The following is a 15,512-nucleotide window of genomic DNA, read 5'->3' as shown; positions in this document are numbered from 1 at the left end:
GGTTTAATAAGTCAACCTGAGTACAATTATTTTTAAAATAGCCTGATCCATTCTACTCATCTCCATTTTTTTTTGAGATTCAAAGTCGGTTAATAGCCATATTGACAGGTTTAATTAAATTCAACAAATATTTATGAAGGACCTACTATATACAAGATTCCATAGCTAGGGTAATCAGAGTCTGGCATGTCCACAGAAGGCCTGGAATGACATCTTTTCACATGGAAAGATCAGGAAGCTGTCTCCTGGGCACTCCATTGCTATAGAATGATTGTGTCTTGAAGACTCTGTGGATGTTTTATAATTCGTTCCAGTTGGCTAATCATGTGGTGGAGCAGAGACTCCTCAAATGGTATTTGAAAAGGCTGACTAGTTCCCACCTCTCAGTCTAAACTTCATTTGTTCATTTGTACTTCATTTGGTGCAACTTTCATTCTCAAGAAAGGACAATCAGGGACAACTCAATTCTTGAATAGTGCAAGGAGAAACCTAAGATGGGATCCTCAGTTACTGGAGACTGCCAAGGGTCACTCTTTTGGCATGGAGGAAGCTCTGATTCAGAGAGGGATAGAATTGACTATAAAACAAATACTGGCTTTAGACAAAGGGAAAGCAAGCAAACTCTGCCTCATCCACCTTTGCCCCCCCATCCCCACCACACCTCTCCCCAGTTCTAGAACTCTTGGTTTCCAAGGGTGGGGGAGCAGTTTCCATTGTGATGGAGAATAAAAGTGAAGGGAGAGATTTTTTTTTTTCCACAAGTCCTGTTCAGGGCCAAGGTACAATCAGTACAACTACTGTAAAAGTGGAAGAGAAACATACTGAAGAGACCAGAGAGATTTAGAGAGGACTGGGTTTGCTGGTGCTATAGAGGACACAGACTGGAACCCTGAGGGCCAAAGGGGGAATCAGAAAACCACTTGAGGGTCCAAAAGAAGGAGTTAAGGGCAGAGACCCAGCATCATCAGTTGCTTCCCTCCAGTCATGTCTGAGGATGTAGTTTGAGTTCGCCTCCCAGGGAACCAAATGGACATGGATGAAGAGGAAAGAGAGTTTTCTCTTAGAGTGCCCTGGATGTGGGAGTGGGATCTTGGACTGGGGTCCTCCCACTTCAGGATAGGGTTCTTCCTTCTATTGATATTAGCACTCCTTCCAGGCAATTACTGTGCCTTGGGATCAATATATTATTCTTCCTATGAAATAGTAATTCCCAAGAGATTAACAAGCAGAGAGGGGGAAGAAAGAGCAGGAAAAATCTCCTATTCAATATTTATGAAAGGCAAGAATCAGGTGATCCATCTGAAACAAAAGAGAGGAATGTTTGCTAAGAACTTCCCTATCTATACTTATTCTGATGGAAAGCTAAGCTTGGACATGCCTTTTCTCCCAGATGACTGCTACTTCGATGGATATGTGGAAAGCAATCTGAAGTCCCTCGTGTCCCTTAGTACCTGCTCAGGTCTCAAAGGTATAATAACCATAGATAAAAATATCTATAACATTGAGCCTATTGATGCTTCAGGACAGTTTGAACACGTCCTGTACCAAATAAAAAAGGACTCATCAGATTTCTGCTTGGGACCTAAGACAGCATCTATCCAATTCAAGGTCAGTGCAGATAAGGATAGAGATCCACTTGTCGAGCAATTTCTGAAAAAACGGGGTTTTTACATCTGGTCACACCTGAAGTACCTGAAGATGTTTCTTGTGGTTGATAACAACAGGTTTCAAAAGTGGAATAGAAATGTGACTAAGACAACTCAGATGGTGATGGATGTCATTGCTCATGCCAATACCCACTTGATTGATATCAATACCAAACTCATCCTGATTGGTTTGGAGATCTGGTCTCAGAAAAATCAAATCCATATTCCCCATCTAGTGAGAGAAATCCTTCCTGTTTTCAACAGATGGAGGACCATTTATCTCTTTGATAGAGCTCCTCATGATATCGCCCATCTGATCATAGGACACGATCCTGGAAACATAATGGGTGATGCCTATTACAAAGGCGCATGTGTGTATGGGTATGCTGCAGCCGTCGAAACTTTCTTTCATGAAGATTCGTTCCGCTTCTCTCGCCTCATGTCCCATGAACTGGGCCACAACCTAGGCATGTTGCATGACACCCGTCACTGTGTGTGCTATGAACATTTTTTTTGCATTATGTATGAGTATATGCTTTCTGAAGGGCTTTACAGCAACTGCAGTAAGGAAGACTATTATGAATTCCTGAAGCAACATGAAGGTTCCTGTCTCTATAACAGGCCAGAACTCAAGAAGGTGGTGAGGCTGTCAGTCTGTGGGAACAAAGTGTTAGACAGAGGGGAGGAGTGTGACTGTGGGAGTGTGGAGACCTGTGCGCATGACCCTTGCTGTCTTCCCACATGCAGGATGACAAAAGGTTCTGTGTGTGCCTTTGGGTCCTGCTGCCAAGGCTGTAGATTTCAGTCAAGGGGTACAGTTTGCCGTCCCAGCATGGATGAGTGTGACCTCCCTGAATACTGTAATGGAACTTCCAAATGGTGCCAACCAGATGTTTACAAACAAGATGGCACCCCATGTGGACAACAAGGGTTTTGCTATGAAGGGCGCTGTCGGAGTCTGAATCAACAGTGTGTCGAGATCTTTGGCAAAGGCGCTAGGTCTGCTCGGGATAGTTGCTACCAGCTCATGAACACCAAGGCAGATCGGTTTGGGAACTGTGGCTGTGAATTTCCTGATTATTACAAGGTCTTTAGGAAGTGCCCGATGAAAGACATCAAATGTGGGAGGCTTATGTGTGAGAATGTGCAGATGCTACCCCAAACTAAGGAGCACCACACCTTGATCCAGGTGCCCCATGAGGATACTTGGTGCTGGGGGGCAGACCTTTTTGTGGCAATTGAGGAACCTGACAGAGGAGAAGTATCCAATGGCACTGTGTGTGGCCAGAACAAGATCTGCCTCAATTATGTCTGCTCTGATGCAAGCCTGATCAGGCTTCAGTGCAACCCAGCTACCAAATGTCATGGGAGAGGGGTGTGTAACAACTTGAAACACTGCCACTGTAATTCTGGCTATGCCCCCCCAACTTGTGAGGCAGCAGGTAATGGGGGCAGTATTGACAGTGGGCCCCCTCCTAGTACCACCACCATCACCACCACCACTACCCAGAATAGCACCATCACCCCCACTACTGCCACCAACCTCATCACCACCACTACTACCCAGCAGCACCATACCACCATCACTACCCAACCCCCTTCAATCAGCCCTAATTCCTCAGTAATTATCATCACTCCTTCTAGCAGGCTTCCAAGAAGAGTTCACAAGGAACAAATATTGGCCATCTTCTTCTTCCTGCTTACCTTTATCCTCCTTGTGAACAGCATAATCTGGTACTTCATCATCTGTCCTATACCTAAAATAAGAATATGATAAGGAAAATGAGAAAAAAGAAACTCCCCACTAAAAGGCCCAGAAAAGCACAAGAAGTATTCACCACTTAAGAATTTGAGGGAGAATGATTGGGGTTGGTCTACCCAGCAATGAAATGCTAACCTAGTACCTGTTGAATGGCATCAAATCTGCTCTGGAGGCACAGGCGTTCTTTAAAACAGATCATTTGAATAAAAGGATAAGTGAAAATACAACCATCCTCAGGTGAGATGTTGGTTTGAACTTGGAGCTACTCAAAACTGGGCTCTCTCTTGATTTCTGGAAATACTTAGGTGTTCAATGAGGATAAAACTAGGACTGGGAGGTACGCTTCTTTGAGAAGTCTAGGGTCATTGACAGAGAGGACATGTTTTCACACAGAGGGATCAGGAAAGAATGTCAGGATGCTACACTTTTTTCTTTCCTTTTTTCCTTGAAACTTTTTCAATATAGTCCCTAATTCTCTGGATTGGGTACCAGTTAGGTGGCCACCTTTCAAAACTAAGGGTCAGGGGAAGCTAGGTGGCATAGTGGATAGAACACCGGCCCTGGAGTCAGGAGGATCTGAGTTCAAAAGTGACCTCAGACACTTAATTACCTAGCTATATGACCTTGGGCAAGTCACTTAACCCCATTGCCTTAAATTAAAAAAAAAACACAAAGGGTCAAATTATTTCCCTTACCAGTAACAAGCTGATCCCCTTGACCACTTGGCTTCCTTTCTATACTTTGTTCTTCTTCCCCTAAAAAAGAGTCTCTGAGCTCAGGAATTTTGGCTTAGGGGAGCAGCTCAGGTGAGCTGAACCTATCAGTAATGACTCAAGCATTCATGCCTCAGCAATCACACCTGAGAAAGAATACATGAGACCCAACAAGTGTTCATCCATCTTTTGAAGACTTCCAATGACAGGGAGGTCACTACTTCCTGAGGTGGCCCATGCTGGAAAACCCTAATTTTTAGGAATATATTTTTCCTTGCCATCAGAGTTAAAAATGACTTTTGGTAGTTTTTTATTCACTGTTTCTGGTTCTGTCCCTTGGGTCCAAGTTTCCACACAACAGCCCTTTGGATATTCAAAAAATATCACCTCCCACCCACAGCTAAAAGTCATCCCTAGTTCTCCCACTCATGGGTTCCTTAGGACAGAAAGGAACCCAGTAAAACTCCTTCATTTACAGAAGAGTAGAGACCCAAAGAGACTAAGAAACTTATCCAAGGTAACAAAGTAATGAGAATGAAAGAGGGGGGTTGACTTCAGGGCTTCCACTTTTTGCACTGTCCTACAATACATTCCTTCTAGTTCTCACACACCATTCTAGCAGTCTTTTCCGAGATATGATTTACACTGTGGTAGGGGTTTATCACATGAGCAAATGACTCTGTGATATATGTTCCCAAGAGAAGCTGTGAAATCCTAGACAACTGCTTTGATGGCTGACTCAACAGTGCCTTCCTAGGTCTTTATTATCTCATGTTTAGATGAAGGCTAAAATTACCAAGCCAGTTTCCCTACCCCTAATTTCTCCCCTCCCAACCATTCTATGTGCAAATCCCCACTAATAGATTATTTTTCTATCCTTCTATATGCCATTGTTACCAGCTAGGATATTTTTTTCAACAAGTCAAGACCCTCAAAGACTCAAAGGGCACTTTTCTTTTAAAATTTTTTAAATTAATTTTTGTTTTCCAATTACATACAATAGTAGTTTCTACCTATCATTTTTGTAAGGTTTTGAATTGTACAATTTTCTCCCATCCTCCCTTCTCTACCCCCACCCCCCACAGAAGGCAATTTGATAATCTTTACAGTTTCCATGCTATACATTGATTGAAATTGAATGTGTTGAGAGGGAAATCATATCTTTGAGGAGAAAATAAAATATTAGAGATAGCAAAATTATGTAGTACAAAAGACACTTTTATAAAAAAAAATTGAAGCTAATAGTCTTTGGGCTTTGTTTAAACTCCACAGTTCTCTCTCTGGATACAGATGGTATTCTCCATCACAGACAGCCCCAAATTGTCCCTGATTATTGCACTGATGGAATGAGCGAATCCATCAAGGTTGATCATTGCCCCATGTTGCTGTTAGGATGTACAGTGTTTTTCTGGTTCTGTTCATCTCACTCAGCATCAGTTCATGCAAATCCCTCCAGGCTTCCCTGAATTCCCATCCCTCCTGGTTTCTAATAGAACAATAATGTTGAATAACATGCATATACCACAATTTCTTCAGCCATTCTCCAATTGATGGACATTCACTCAATTTCCAATTCTTTGCCACCACAAACAGAGCTGCTATGAATATTTTTTAGAAAGATTTTATTTATTTTGAGTTTTACAATTTTCCCCCATTCTTGCTTCCCTCCCCCACCATAGAAGGCAGTCTGTTATTGTTTACATTGGTTTCATGTTATACATTGATCTTAGTTGAATGTGATAACAGAGAAATCATATCCTTAAGGAAGAAAAATAAAGTATGAGATAGTAAAATTACATAATAAGATAACTTTTTTTTTCTAATTTGAAGGTAGTAATCTTTGGTCTTTGTTCAAAGTCTATAATTCTTTCTCTGGATACAGATGGTCTTCTTCACTGAAGAAAGCCCAAAATTGTCCCTGGTTGTTGCACTGATAGAATGAGCAAGTCCATCAAGGTTGATCATCACCCCCATGTTGCTGTTAGGGTATACAGTGTTCTTCTGGGTATGCTCATCTTGCTCAGCATCAGTTCATGCAAGTCTTTCCAGGCTTCTCTGAATTCTCATCCCTCCTGGTTTCTAATAGAACAATAGAGTTCCATAACATACATGTATCACAATTTGTTCAGCCATTCCCCAATTGATGGACATTCACTCAAATTCCAATTCTTTGCTTCCACAAACAGGGCTGCTATGAATATTTTTGTACAAGTGATGTTTTTATCATTTTTCATGATCTCTTCAGGGTCTAGACCCAGTAGTGGTATTGCTGGATGAAAGGGTATGCACATTCAAAAGGTACTTTTCAAGAGTTGTCATGCAAAACCACTGTAACCAAGATCAAAAGAAATGCAGTAAACTGGGAAACAATCTTTACAACTGATGATTCTGACAAAGGACTCATTTCTAAAATATACAGAGAACCGAGTCATATTTTTTTTAAAAAAAAGCCATTCCCCAATTGACAAATGGTCAAAGGATATGCAAAGGCAATTTACAGATGAGTAAATCAAAGGAATCCACAGTCATATGAAAAATTGTTCTAAATCATTACTTATTAGAGAAACGTAAATTAAAGCTTCTCTGAGGTACCACCTCACACCTCTCAGACTGGCCAATATGACCAGAAAGGATAATGATCATTGTTGGAAGGGTTGTGGGAAATCTGGGACACTATTACACTGCTGGTGGAGCTGTGAACTCATCCAACCTTTCTGGAGAGAAATTTGGAACTACACCCAAAGGGCAACAAAAATGAGCATACCCTTTGATCCAGCAATACCACTACTGGGTCTAAACCCTGAAGAGATCATGAAAAAGGGTAAAAACATCACTTGTACAAAAATATTCATAGCACCCTGTTTGTGGTAGCAAAGAATTGGAATTTGAGTGAATGTCCATCAATTGGGGAATGGCTGAACAAATTGTGATACATGTATGTTATGGAACTCTATTGTTCTATTAGAAACCAGGAGGGATGAGAATTCAGAGAAGCCTGGAAAGACTTGCATGAACTGATGCTGAGTGAGATGAACATTGTACACCCTAACAGCAACATGGGGGTGATGATCAACCTTGAAGGACTCACTCATTCCATCAGGGCAACAATTAAGAACAACTTGGGGCTCTCTGCAATGGAGAATACCATCTGCATCCAGATAAAGAACTGTGGAGTTTGAACAAAGACCAAGGACTATTACCTTTAATTTAGGAAAAAAAACTGATATCTTATTGTCTGATCTTGCTATCTCTTATACTTTATGTCCCTCCCTTAAGGATATGATTTCTCTCTCATCACACTCAATTTGGATCAATGTACAACATGGAAACAATGTAAAGACTGGCAAATTGCCTTCTATGGGGGTGGGGGAGGGAAGTAAGATTAGGGGAAAAAGCGTAAAACTCAAAAAATAAAATCTTTAAAAAAAAAAAAAGAGTTGTCATGGCCAGTATAAGCTGTCATCTTGTGACCAGCCTGGTCACATCTTCCTAAACAGCAGCTTTACTATGTTGTTTCTTGGTCAACAGCCTTAACTAGTTCTTCATCATCCAAAAGTTAGAGGGAAAGTGGGGCAAGGAAATATTCATTTACTGTTTTATGTTGCAGAAATTTGACATATCCTCACCACAACTTTAAGAAGTAAGTGATATTCTGATTTCCATTTTACAGTTGAAAAAACGGAGGTAGACAGTAATCAAAGGACTTGTTTATTTGTTCACACAGCTGGTAAGAGTCTGAGGCCAAATTTGAGCCCATCTTCCTGACTCCATCATCTGCCCTACTACCCTTATTGTAAGCAATGCTTCCTAAGATTTACTTAAACTCATTCTCCAAGATGTCTGGCTTTATATCAGTAACCACACCATTGTGCTTATCAGTGATGTTAAAATCTTTTAGATGTAGTTCTTTTTTGCATTCTTGTCACCTCTTTTTAATGTCGTCTGCTTCCGTTAAATCCCTACCATTTTGTCTATCATGTTCATTTTTACATGAAATCTTCCTTTGTTATCACTTAATTTTCTTGAAGTCTCTTGTCTCACATTTTGTTTTCTTCTATTTCTTCGCAATGCTCAGGGCTGAGTGCTTTGTCCCATGCTTTTTTTTTAGCATAATGTTTTCAGCAATGAAGTCAGATGCCTTCAATGAGGACAAACATAACATCAATGTCAGCTACCACACTGACAGTGATTGATTTAATTTGAAAAGTTTATGAGCCAAGATCAAAGTGGAGGGAGAGTTAGTGTGTGATTTTTTGTTTGCAGATGAGAGTGCATTCAATGCAGCCTCAGAAACTGAGATGCAACAAAATATGGATCAATTGTGCTAATTTTGGCCCAACACCAAGAAACAGGTACTCCATCAGCCAGCATCACAGCATAGAACCATCTGTTAGAGCAAATGGAAAGATTTTGAGTTCTCTGGATAAGTTCACTTACCTTGGTGTAGTATACTTTCCAGGATGTATATAGTGATAATGATAATATAATGATAATGCACCAGTTGAGGTTGATGCATGCATTGCTAGAGCTGGCTCTGTGTGTGGGAAGCTCCAAAAGAAATATTGCAGTAAAGTGAAAATAAATAAATGATTAAAAAAAAGTGTGGGAGAGAAAAGTTATTAGACTGACTACCAAACAGAAGGTCTCCAGAGCCAAGGTACTGCCCTCATTGCTTTATGTCTGTGTAACCTCCACAGAACACCTGTGACATGCTAGGAAACTGAATCATTTCCATTTGAATTGTCTTAGGAAGATTTTGAAATTCACCTGGCAGGAGAAGATACCAGACGCTGTGTTCTGTTTTTGAGCTAAACTGCCAAGCATTCAAATGTTACTATAGATAGGGCAACAATGATGGGTTGGCCATGGATGCCAAACATAAACTTACCAAAAAGACTATTTTATGGAAAACTCAGAGGGCAAACACTCACACAGTGATTAGAAGAAATGATAAAAGGTTTCTTTGAAAACCTTTGGAATAAATTATGTGACATGAAAGACACTGGCACAGGACTGCCCAGCATGGTGTAGCCTCATCAGAGAAGGTACTATGCTCTATGAGTTCTATGAGCTCAAAAATAAATGTTAGGTGCACAAATGTAGAGAACCCATCCCAAATGTTCATATGCACTATTTGTGCCTGGCATGTGGTACAGCATTCTGAGCTTATATTGGTCTGATCAGCCAAAGTTGGGCACACTATACCTTGACCCCAATGGAGTGATGTCCTTTTGTTGGTCTTCATGAATGAAGTTATTTCTCCTTCTTATTCTCTTTTGCTTATGTTTCCTTTTCTCCTTCTGCTTCCCCTTTCCTTTATTCCTTGGCTATTTGTAAAGCCTCACCAGATAGCCATTTTGATTTTTTGCTCTTTTTTTCTTTGAAATGCATTTTTTTTTTGCCCTTTGCTGTGCAAGATTCAGGCCCTTTGTCTATCAAATCTAATACCTTAAATCTATTAATCACTTCCATTTCTATTTAGGTCATACCTCTATGATCTGATAAAAAATGAAATAGCTGGGGGCAGGTAGATAGAGAGTTGGATAGAACACTAGCCCTGGAGTCAGGAGAGCCTGAATTCAAATTGAACCTCAGACTCTGATTACCTAGCTGTGTGCCTTTAGCTAAGTCACTTAACCTCATTGCCTTGCAAAAACCAAAAACCAAACAAAACAAAAACACAGCAGTAGCCACTGAATTGGGAAAGATCAAGTTTATGTTTCAACCCTAAAGAAGGGCAATGCCAAGGAATGGTAAGATTACTGAATTTGATACATCAGCAAGATTGTGCTTGAGTTTCTGCAAACCAGGCTTCAGCATTATGTGAACCAAGAATTACCAGAAGAACAGGATGGTTTTTGAAGAAGCAGAAGAACTAGAGACCAAATTGCTGATGTTTGCTGGATTATAGAGATAGCAAGAAAGTTCCAGAAAAATATCTAGCTTTGCTTTGTTGAAGAATAATAAAGTGAAAAATATGCTATTTTTAAAAAGAATGCATAGAAAAGAAAAAGGGTCAGAAGGAAATATACAAGAAAATCTATCTAAAAAAGGAGATTTGAAAGTCAAGGGTTGAATTAATCACAGCCTTAAAAGGAAAAGTAAGTTATTCATTGAGATTCATTGACTACATTAATGCCTTTAATGGTGGGGATCACAACAAAATGGGTCCAGTACTCAAAGAGACAGGAGTACCAAATTATTTTGTCTTCCAAGGAACCTGCAAAGAAGCAACAATTAGAACCAAAATGGAACAATGTATTGGCTTAAGATAGGAAGAAGAGTATGATAAGACTGTATGTTGTCACCTTATTTAACTTATATGTAGAATATATCATGCAAAATACCAGGTTGAGTGATTCCAAAGTGGAAATTAAGGTTTCCAGGTGAAATATCAACAATCCTAGCTATACAGGATAATAGCAGAAAGTGCAGAATTAAAAAGCCTCTTGAGGAGAGTATAAAAGTTGGTTTGAAGCTTAAAATAAAAAAAAACTAAGATCTTGGCAATTGGTTCTTTCTCTTCCTGGCAAATAGAGTCAGAAGAAAATGGAAGCAGTGTCAGATTTTATATTCTTGAGGCTCAAAGGTCACTGTAGAACATGATAACAATCATGATTACAATTAAAATTACATAATTACAATTAAAAGATGCTTGCTCCTTGGAAGGAAAACTATGGCAAACCTGCACAGCATACTTAAAAGCAGAGATATCATTTTGCCAATAAAGGTCCATATAGCCAAGCTTTGACTTTTCTAGTAGCAATATGAGAGTTGTGACTAAGGTGAAAGTTGAGAACCACAGAAATGATGCTTTTGAATTGTGGTGCTGGAGAAGACTTTTAGAAGTCCCTTGGACTCCAAGGAGATCAAATCAATGAATTTCTAAAACAATTAATTCAGGAAGGTCAAACACTGAAGCTAAAGTTTAAATACATAATGAGAAGATGGAACTGATTGGATAAGACCCTAGTGTTGGTAGAGATTAAAGGCAAAAGGGAGGGTAAAGGATGAGATCCATAGAGAAGGCCACAAAAACATTACATATGAGCTTGGAGATAATGAAGGTAGGAGTATCTGGTGTGTTGTGTTCATGCAGAGTATATCATGTGAAATCCCAGACTGGATGAATCAGAAGTGGGAATTAAGGTTGTGAGGAGAAATATCAACAGTTCCAGAGGTGGTGAAGACTGGGATACAGCTGAACAACAAGGTTGAACAACTTCTTAACTCCAAGCCCAGCATTCTAATCATTGCACCACCTGACTATATATTTTCAGTTAAGCTTCAGTCAATGATTTTGATGATTGGATGCCATTCACTCCTGACAATTTAGACACGAACTACTTGCCAGCAACTTCTTTTTTTGTTGTTGTTTAATTGTTATTTTATTTTATTTTTCCAATTACATGTTAAGGAAGTTTTTTTAGAAAGATTTTATTTGGGGCGGCTAGGTGGTGCAGTGGATAAAGCACCGGCCCTGGAGTCAGGAGTACCTGGGTTCAAATCCAGTTGCAGACACTTAATAATTACCTAGCTGTGTGGCCTTGGGCAAGCCACTTAACCCCATTTGCATTGCAAAAACCTAAAAAAAAAGATTTTATTTATTTTGAGTTTTACAATTCCCCCCCATTCTTGCTTCCCTCACCCCACCCCCACAGAAGGCATTCTGTTAGTGTTTACATTGGTTCCTTGGTATACATTGATCTCAGTTGAATGTGATGAGAGAGAAATCATATCCTTAAGGAAGAAAAATAAAGTATGAGATAGTAAAATTACATAATAAGATAATGGGTTTTTTTCCCAAATTGAAGGTAATAGACTTTGGTCTTTGTTCAAACTCCACAGTTCTTTCTCTGGATACAGATGGTTTTCTCCATTGCAGATAGTCCAAAATTGTCCCTGACTGTTGCATTGATGGAATGAGCGAGTCCATCAAGATTGATTATCACCCCCATGTTAGGGGTGTACAATGTTTTTCTGGTTCTGCTCATCTCACTCAGCATCAGTTCATGCAAATCCCTCCAGGCTTCCCTGAAATCCCATCCCTCCTGGTTTCTAATAGAACAATAGTGTTCCATGACATACATATACCACAGTTTGTTAAGCCATTCCCCAATTGAAGGACATTCACTTAATTTCCCATTCTTTGCCACCACAAACAGGGCTGTTGAATATTTTTGTACAAGTGATGTTTTTACCCTTTTTCATCATCTCTTCAGGTTATAGACCTGGATCAAAGGGAATGCACATTTTTGTTGCCCTTTGTCACTGGCAACTTCTAATCCAGGCAGTGAAGTCATCTCACTTTGGAAAGAGAATTGAATTTGGAGCCAGAGGCCTATGTTCAAAGTCTGACTCTTCTCATTTTCATGTAACCTTGTAGGGAAATCACTGAACCTTCCTGGGATTCAGGATCTTCATCTGTAAAATGAGAAGATTGTACTAGATCTTTCCCAATTCTGAATGAATGTTCCTATGACCCCGATGTTTGCATCTAAGCCTTTGTCTCTTTCTGAGCTTCAAGCCCACAATACCAATGACCTGTTGAACATTTCAAACTGGATGTCCCAGTGATATCTCATACTCATCTAGAAGCAAAAATATTCTTTTTATCTGAAAACCTCTTCTAAACTTCCATATTTCTATTGAAGGGATGAGAGAAAGGGAAAGGAAGCCATATGGCTAGGGGCCCCTAAATAGGTCACTCTTCTTGGCTCCTCTCTGACACAGCTTTGACTCTATGTCCTCTAATTCTTAGTAGTCATGGGACACAAGAATTGAAGGACCACTCACAGTTTTCACTGCCATCCCAAAGCAGCAAACCTTTCTGAGGTCATCACACAATTCCCCAGAAATGATCTGGGCAGACTTCATGTTATATATTCTAGCTAGAGCAGACCCTGAGATCTGCTGTTTGTCTTCATCTCCCTCCTCCTGGTATCAGCTCAAACTCTACCTCTTTCAGAGATCATTCACAAACTACTCAAACTTACATTGATTTCCCAATTCAATTCCATTTGACACATTATCACAAAAAGGCAGTGTAGCTCTAGAGATAAAAAAAAAAAGACAAAAATGAAATAAGTCCTTCAGAAGTCTGTATTCTCTGGATATGGAAAATCAATCAAAAGTATTAAGCATTCACTATATGACAGGTCTCTCTCTCTCTCTCTCTCTCTCTCTCTCTCTCTCTCTCTCTCTCTCTCTCCCCCCACCCTCTCTCCTCTTATGGAACTCTCCTAGGGAAACAAGTATTGATTCAGAGTACTGGGTACTCCAGGTAGATTACTACTGGAAGGCTCAATAATTTAATCATTAAAAAAAAGTAGCTGAGGTGCAGCTAGGTGGCACAGTGGATAGAGCACTGGCCCTGGAGTCAGGAGGACCTGGGTTCAAATCCACCCTCAGACACTTAATAATAACCTAGCTGTGTGGCCTTGGACAAATCACTTAACCCCATTGCCTTGCAAAAACCTTAAAAAAAAAGTAACTGAGACCACAAAGATAAAAAAGGAATCCCTTCAAAAAGCTTAGCCTATTCAAGTACATATGTAAATAAGAACTTGAAGTCTATAGGATCCAGAGGGAATGGGGCATTTCCCCTTTCCCCTCTCAACTAAGTGGTGGGGGGGGTCTTTTCAACTTGTGACTTACACATGTGAACCAGACGGGGGGAAGGGAAGGGAGCTGACCTCTAATGAGAGAGAGAAATCTCTTTTTTTGTTCTCAGGTTTGATGCAATTCTTTTTTTTTTAAATATTTTATTTTTTCAATTACATGCAAAGATAGTTTTCAACATTCATATTTTTGTAAGCTTTTGAGTTTCGCATTTTTCTATCTCCCTTCCTTCTCTTCCCCTTCTCCATGCCAGCAAGTAATCTGATAAAATGCTAAAAATGTACAATCATGTTTAACATAGTTCCATATTAGTCATGTTGTGAAAGAAGAATCAGGACTAAAGAGGGACAAAACCATGAGAAAACCCAAAAAACCCCTTAAATCAAGTTTTAAGAAATGAAAATAGAATGAGGAGCTAAGTCCAACACAGTTGATCACACAATTTTGCTGTTAATGCAAACAATGTTCTCCTGGCTCTGCTCACTTCACTCAGCATCAGATTATGAAAATCTTTCCAGGTTTTTCTGGAGTTCACTTGCTCCTGATTTCTTATGAAACAATAGTATTCCAAGACATTCATATACCCTAATTTATTCAGCCATGATGGATATCCTTTCAATTTCCAATTCTTTGACACTACAAAAAAAGAACTACTATAAATATTTTTGTATTTGTGAGTCTTTTTCTCTTTTTCATGATCTCTTTGGGAAACAGATCTAGTATTAGAATTGCTGGATCAATATAGTTCCAAATTGCTCTCCAGAATGGTTGGATCAGTTCACAATTCCAATAATGCATTAGTGTCCCAGTTTTCTCACGGCTCCTCATTTTCCTGTTTTGTCACTTTAGCTAATCTAATAGGTGTGAGGTAGTACCTCATTTGTTTTAATTTGCATTTCTCTAATTAATAATGATTTGGAGTGTTTTTTCATATGCTATCTAGATAGCTTTAATTTCTTCATCTGAAAATTATCTATTCATATCTTTTGACCATTTATCAATTGGGAGATGACTTGTAATTTTATAAATTTGACTCATTCTCTCTATATTTTAGTAATGAGTCCTTTATCAGAAACACTAGCTGTGAAAATTGTTTCCCAGCTTTCCACATTCTTTCTAATATTGGTTGCATTAGTTTTATTTGTGCAAAACCTTTTTAATTTAATGTAATCAAAATAATCCAGTTTGCATTTTATTATATTCTCTTTTCTTTGGTCATAAGCTTCTCCCTATTCCATAGATATGACAGATAAACTATTATTCTCCTAACTGGATTGTTATCACCCTTTATATCTAAATCCTGTACCCATTTTAACCTTATCTTGGTATAGGGTGTGACATATCTATGTTTAGTTTCTACCATACTATTTTCCAGTTTTCCTAGCAGTTTTTGTCAAATAGGGAATTCTTAAAAGTATTCCAGGAAGGGGCAGCTAGTTGGCACAGTGAATAGAGCACCGGCCATGGAGTCAGGAGGAATTGAGTTCAAATCCAGCCTCAGGCAAACAGGGTAAAGTGACTTGCCCAGGGTCAATGTCTGAGGCCAGATTTGAACTCAGAAAGATGAGTCTTCCTCACTTCAGACCCAGACCTAGCTGCTCAACAATGTATGTATGTTCAAGTAAAACTAACTGCCTCAATGGTGATATCCAAAGTGCCTATGTCTTCTGCCACACTCTAAATCCACTACCTCCCAGTCCTGCAGAGTGTGTTTCATCAATGCTCCTTTGTGATTTTCCCAACAACCTTGTGGGTCTCAAAGGTTTTGCG

General features: G+C 39.4%; 1 protein-coding gene across 1 annotated transcript; it reads left to right on the top strand.

The window, feature by feature from the left end:
* Window positions 1-731: 731 nt before the first annotated feature.
* Window positions 732-3,635, top strand: LOC141497909 (disintegrin and metalloproteinase domain-containing protein 1a-like). The gene has a single exon (XM_074200766.1). It carries the CDS (start codon window positions 1,027-1,029, stop codon window positions 3,418-3,420), a length of 2,394 nt encoding a protein of 797 aa, XP_074056867.1. The 5' UTR covers window positions 732-1,026; the 3' UTR covers window positions 3,421-3,635.
* Window positions 3,636-15,512: the final 11,877 nt, after the last annotated feature.

This window comes from Macrotis lagotis, chromosome X, assembly GCF_037893015.1.
Source record: "Macrotis lagotis isolate mMagLag1 chromosome X, bilby.v1.9.chrom.fasta, whole genome shotgun sequence".
NCBI classification, from domain to species: Eukaryota; Metazoa; Chordata; class Mammalia; order Peramelemorphia; family Peramelidae; genus Macrotis; species Macrotis lagotis.
The sequence above is the reverse complement of the archived record's forward strand: the minus strand, read 5'-3'. Positions and strand labels throughout refer to the sequence as shown.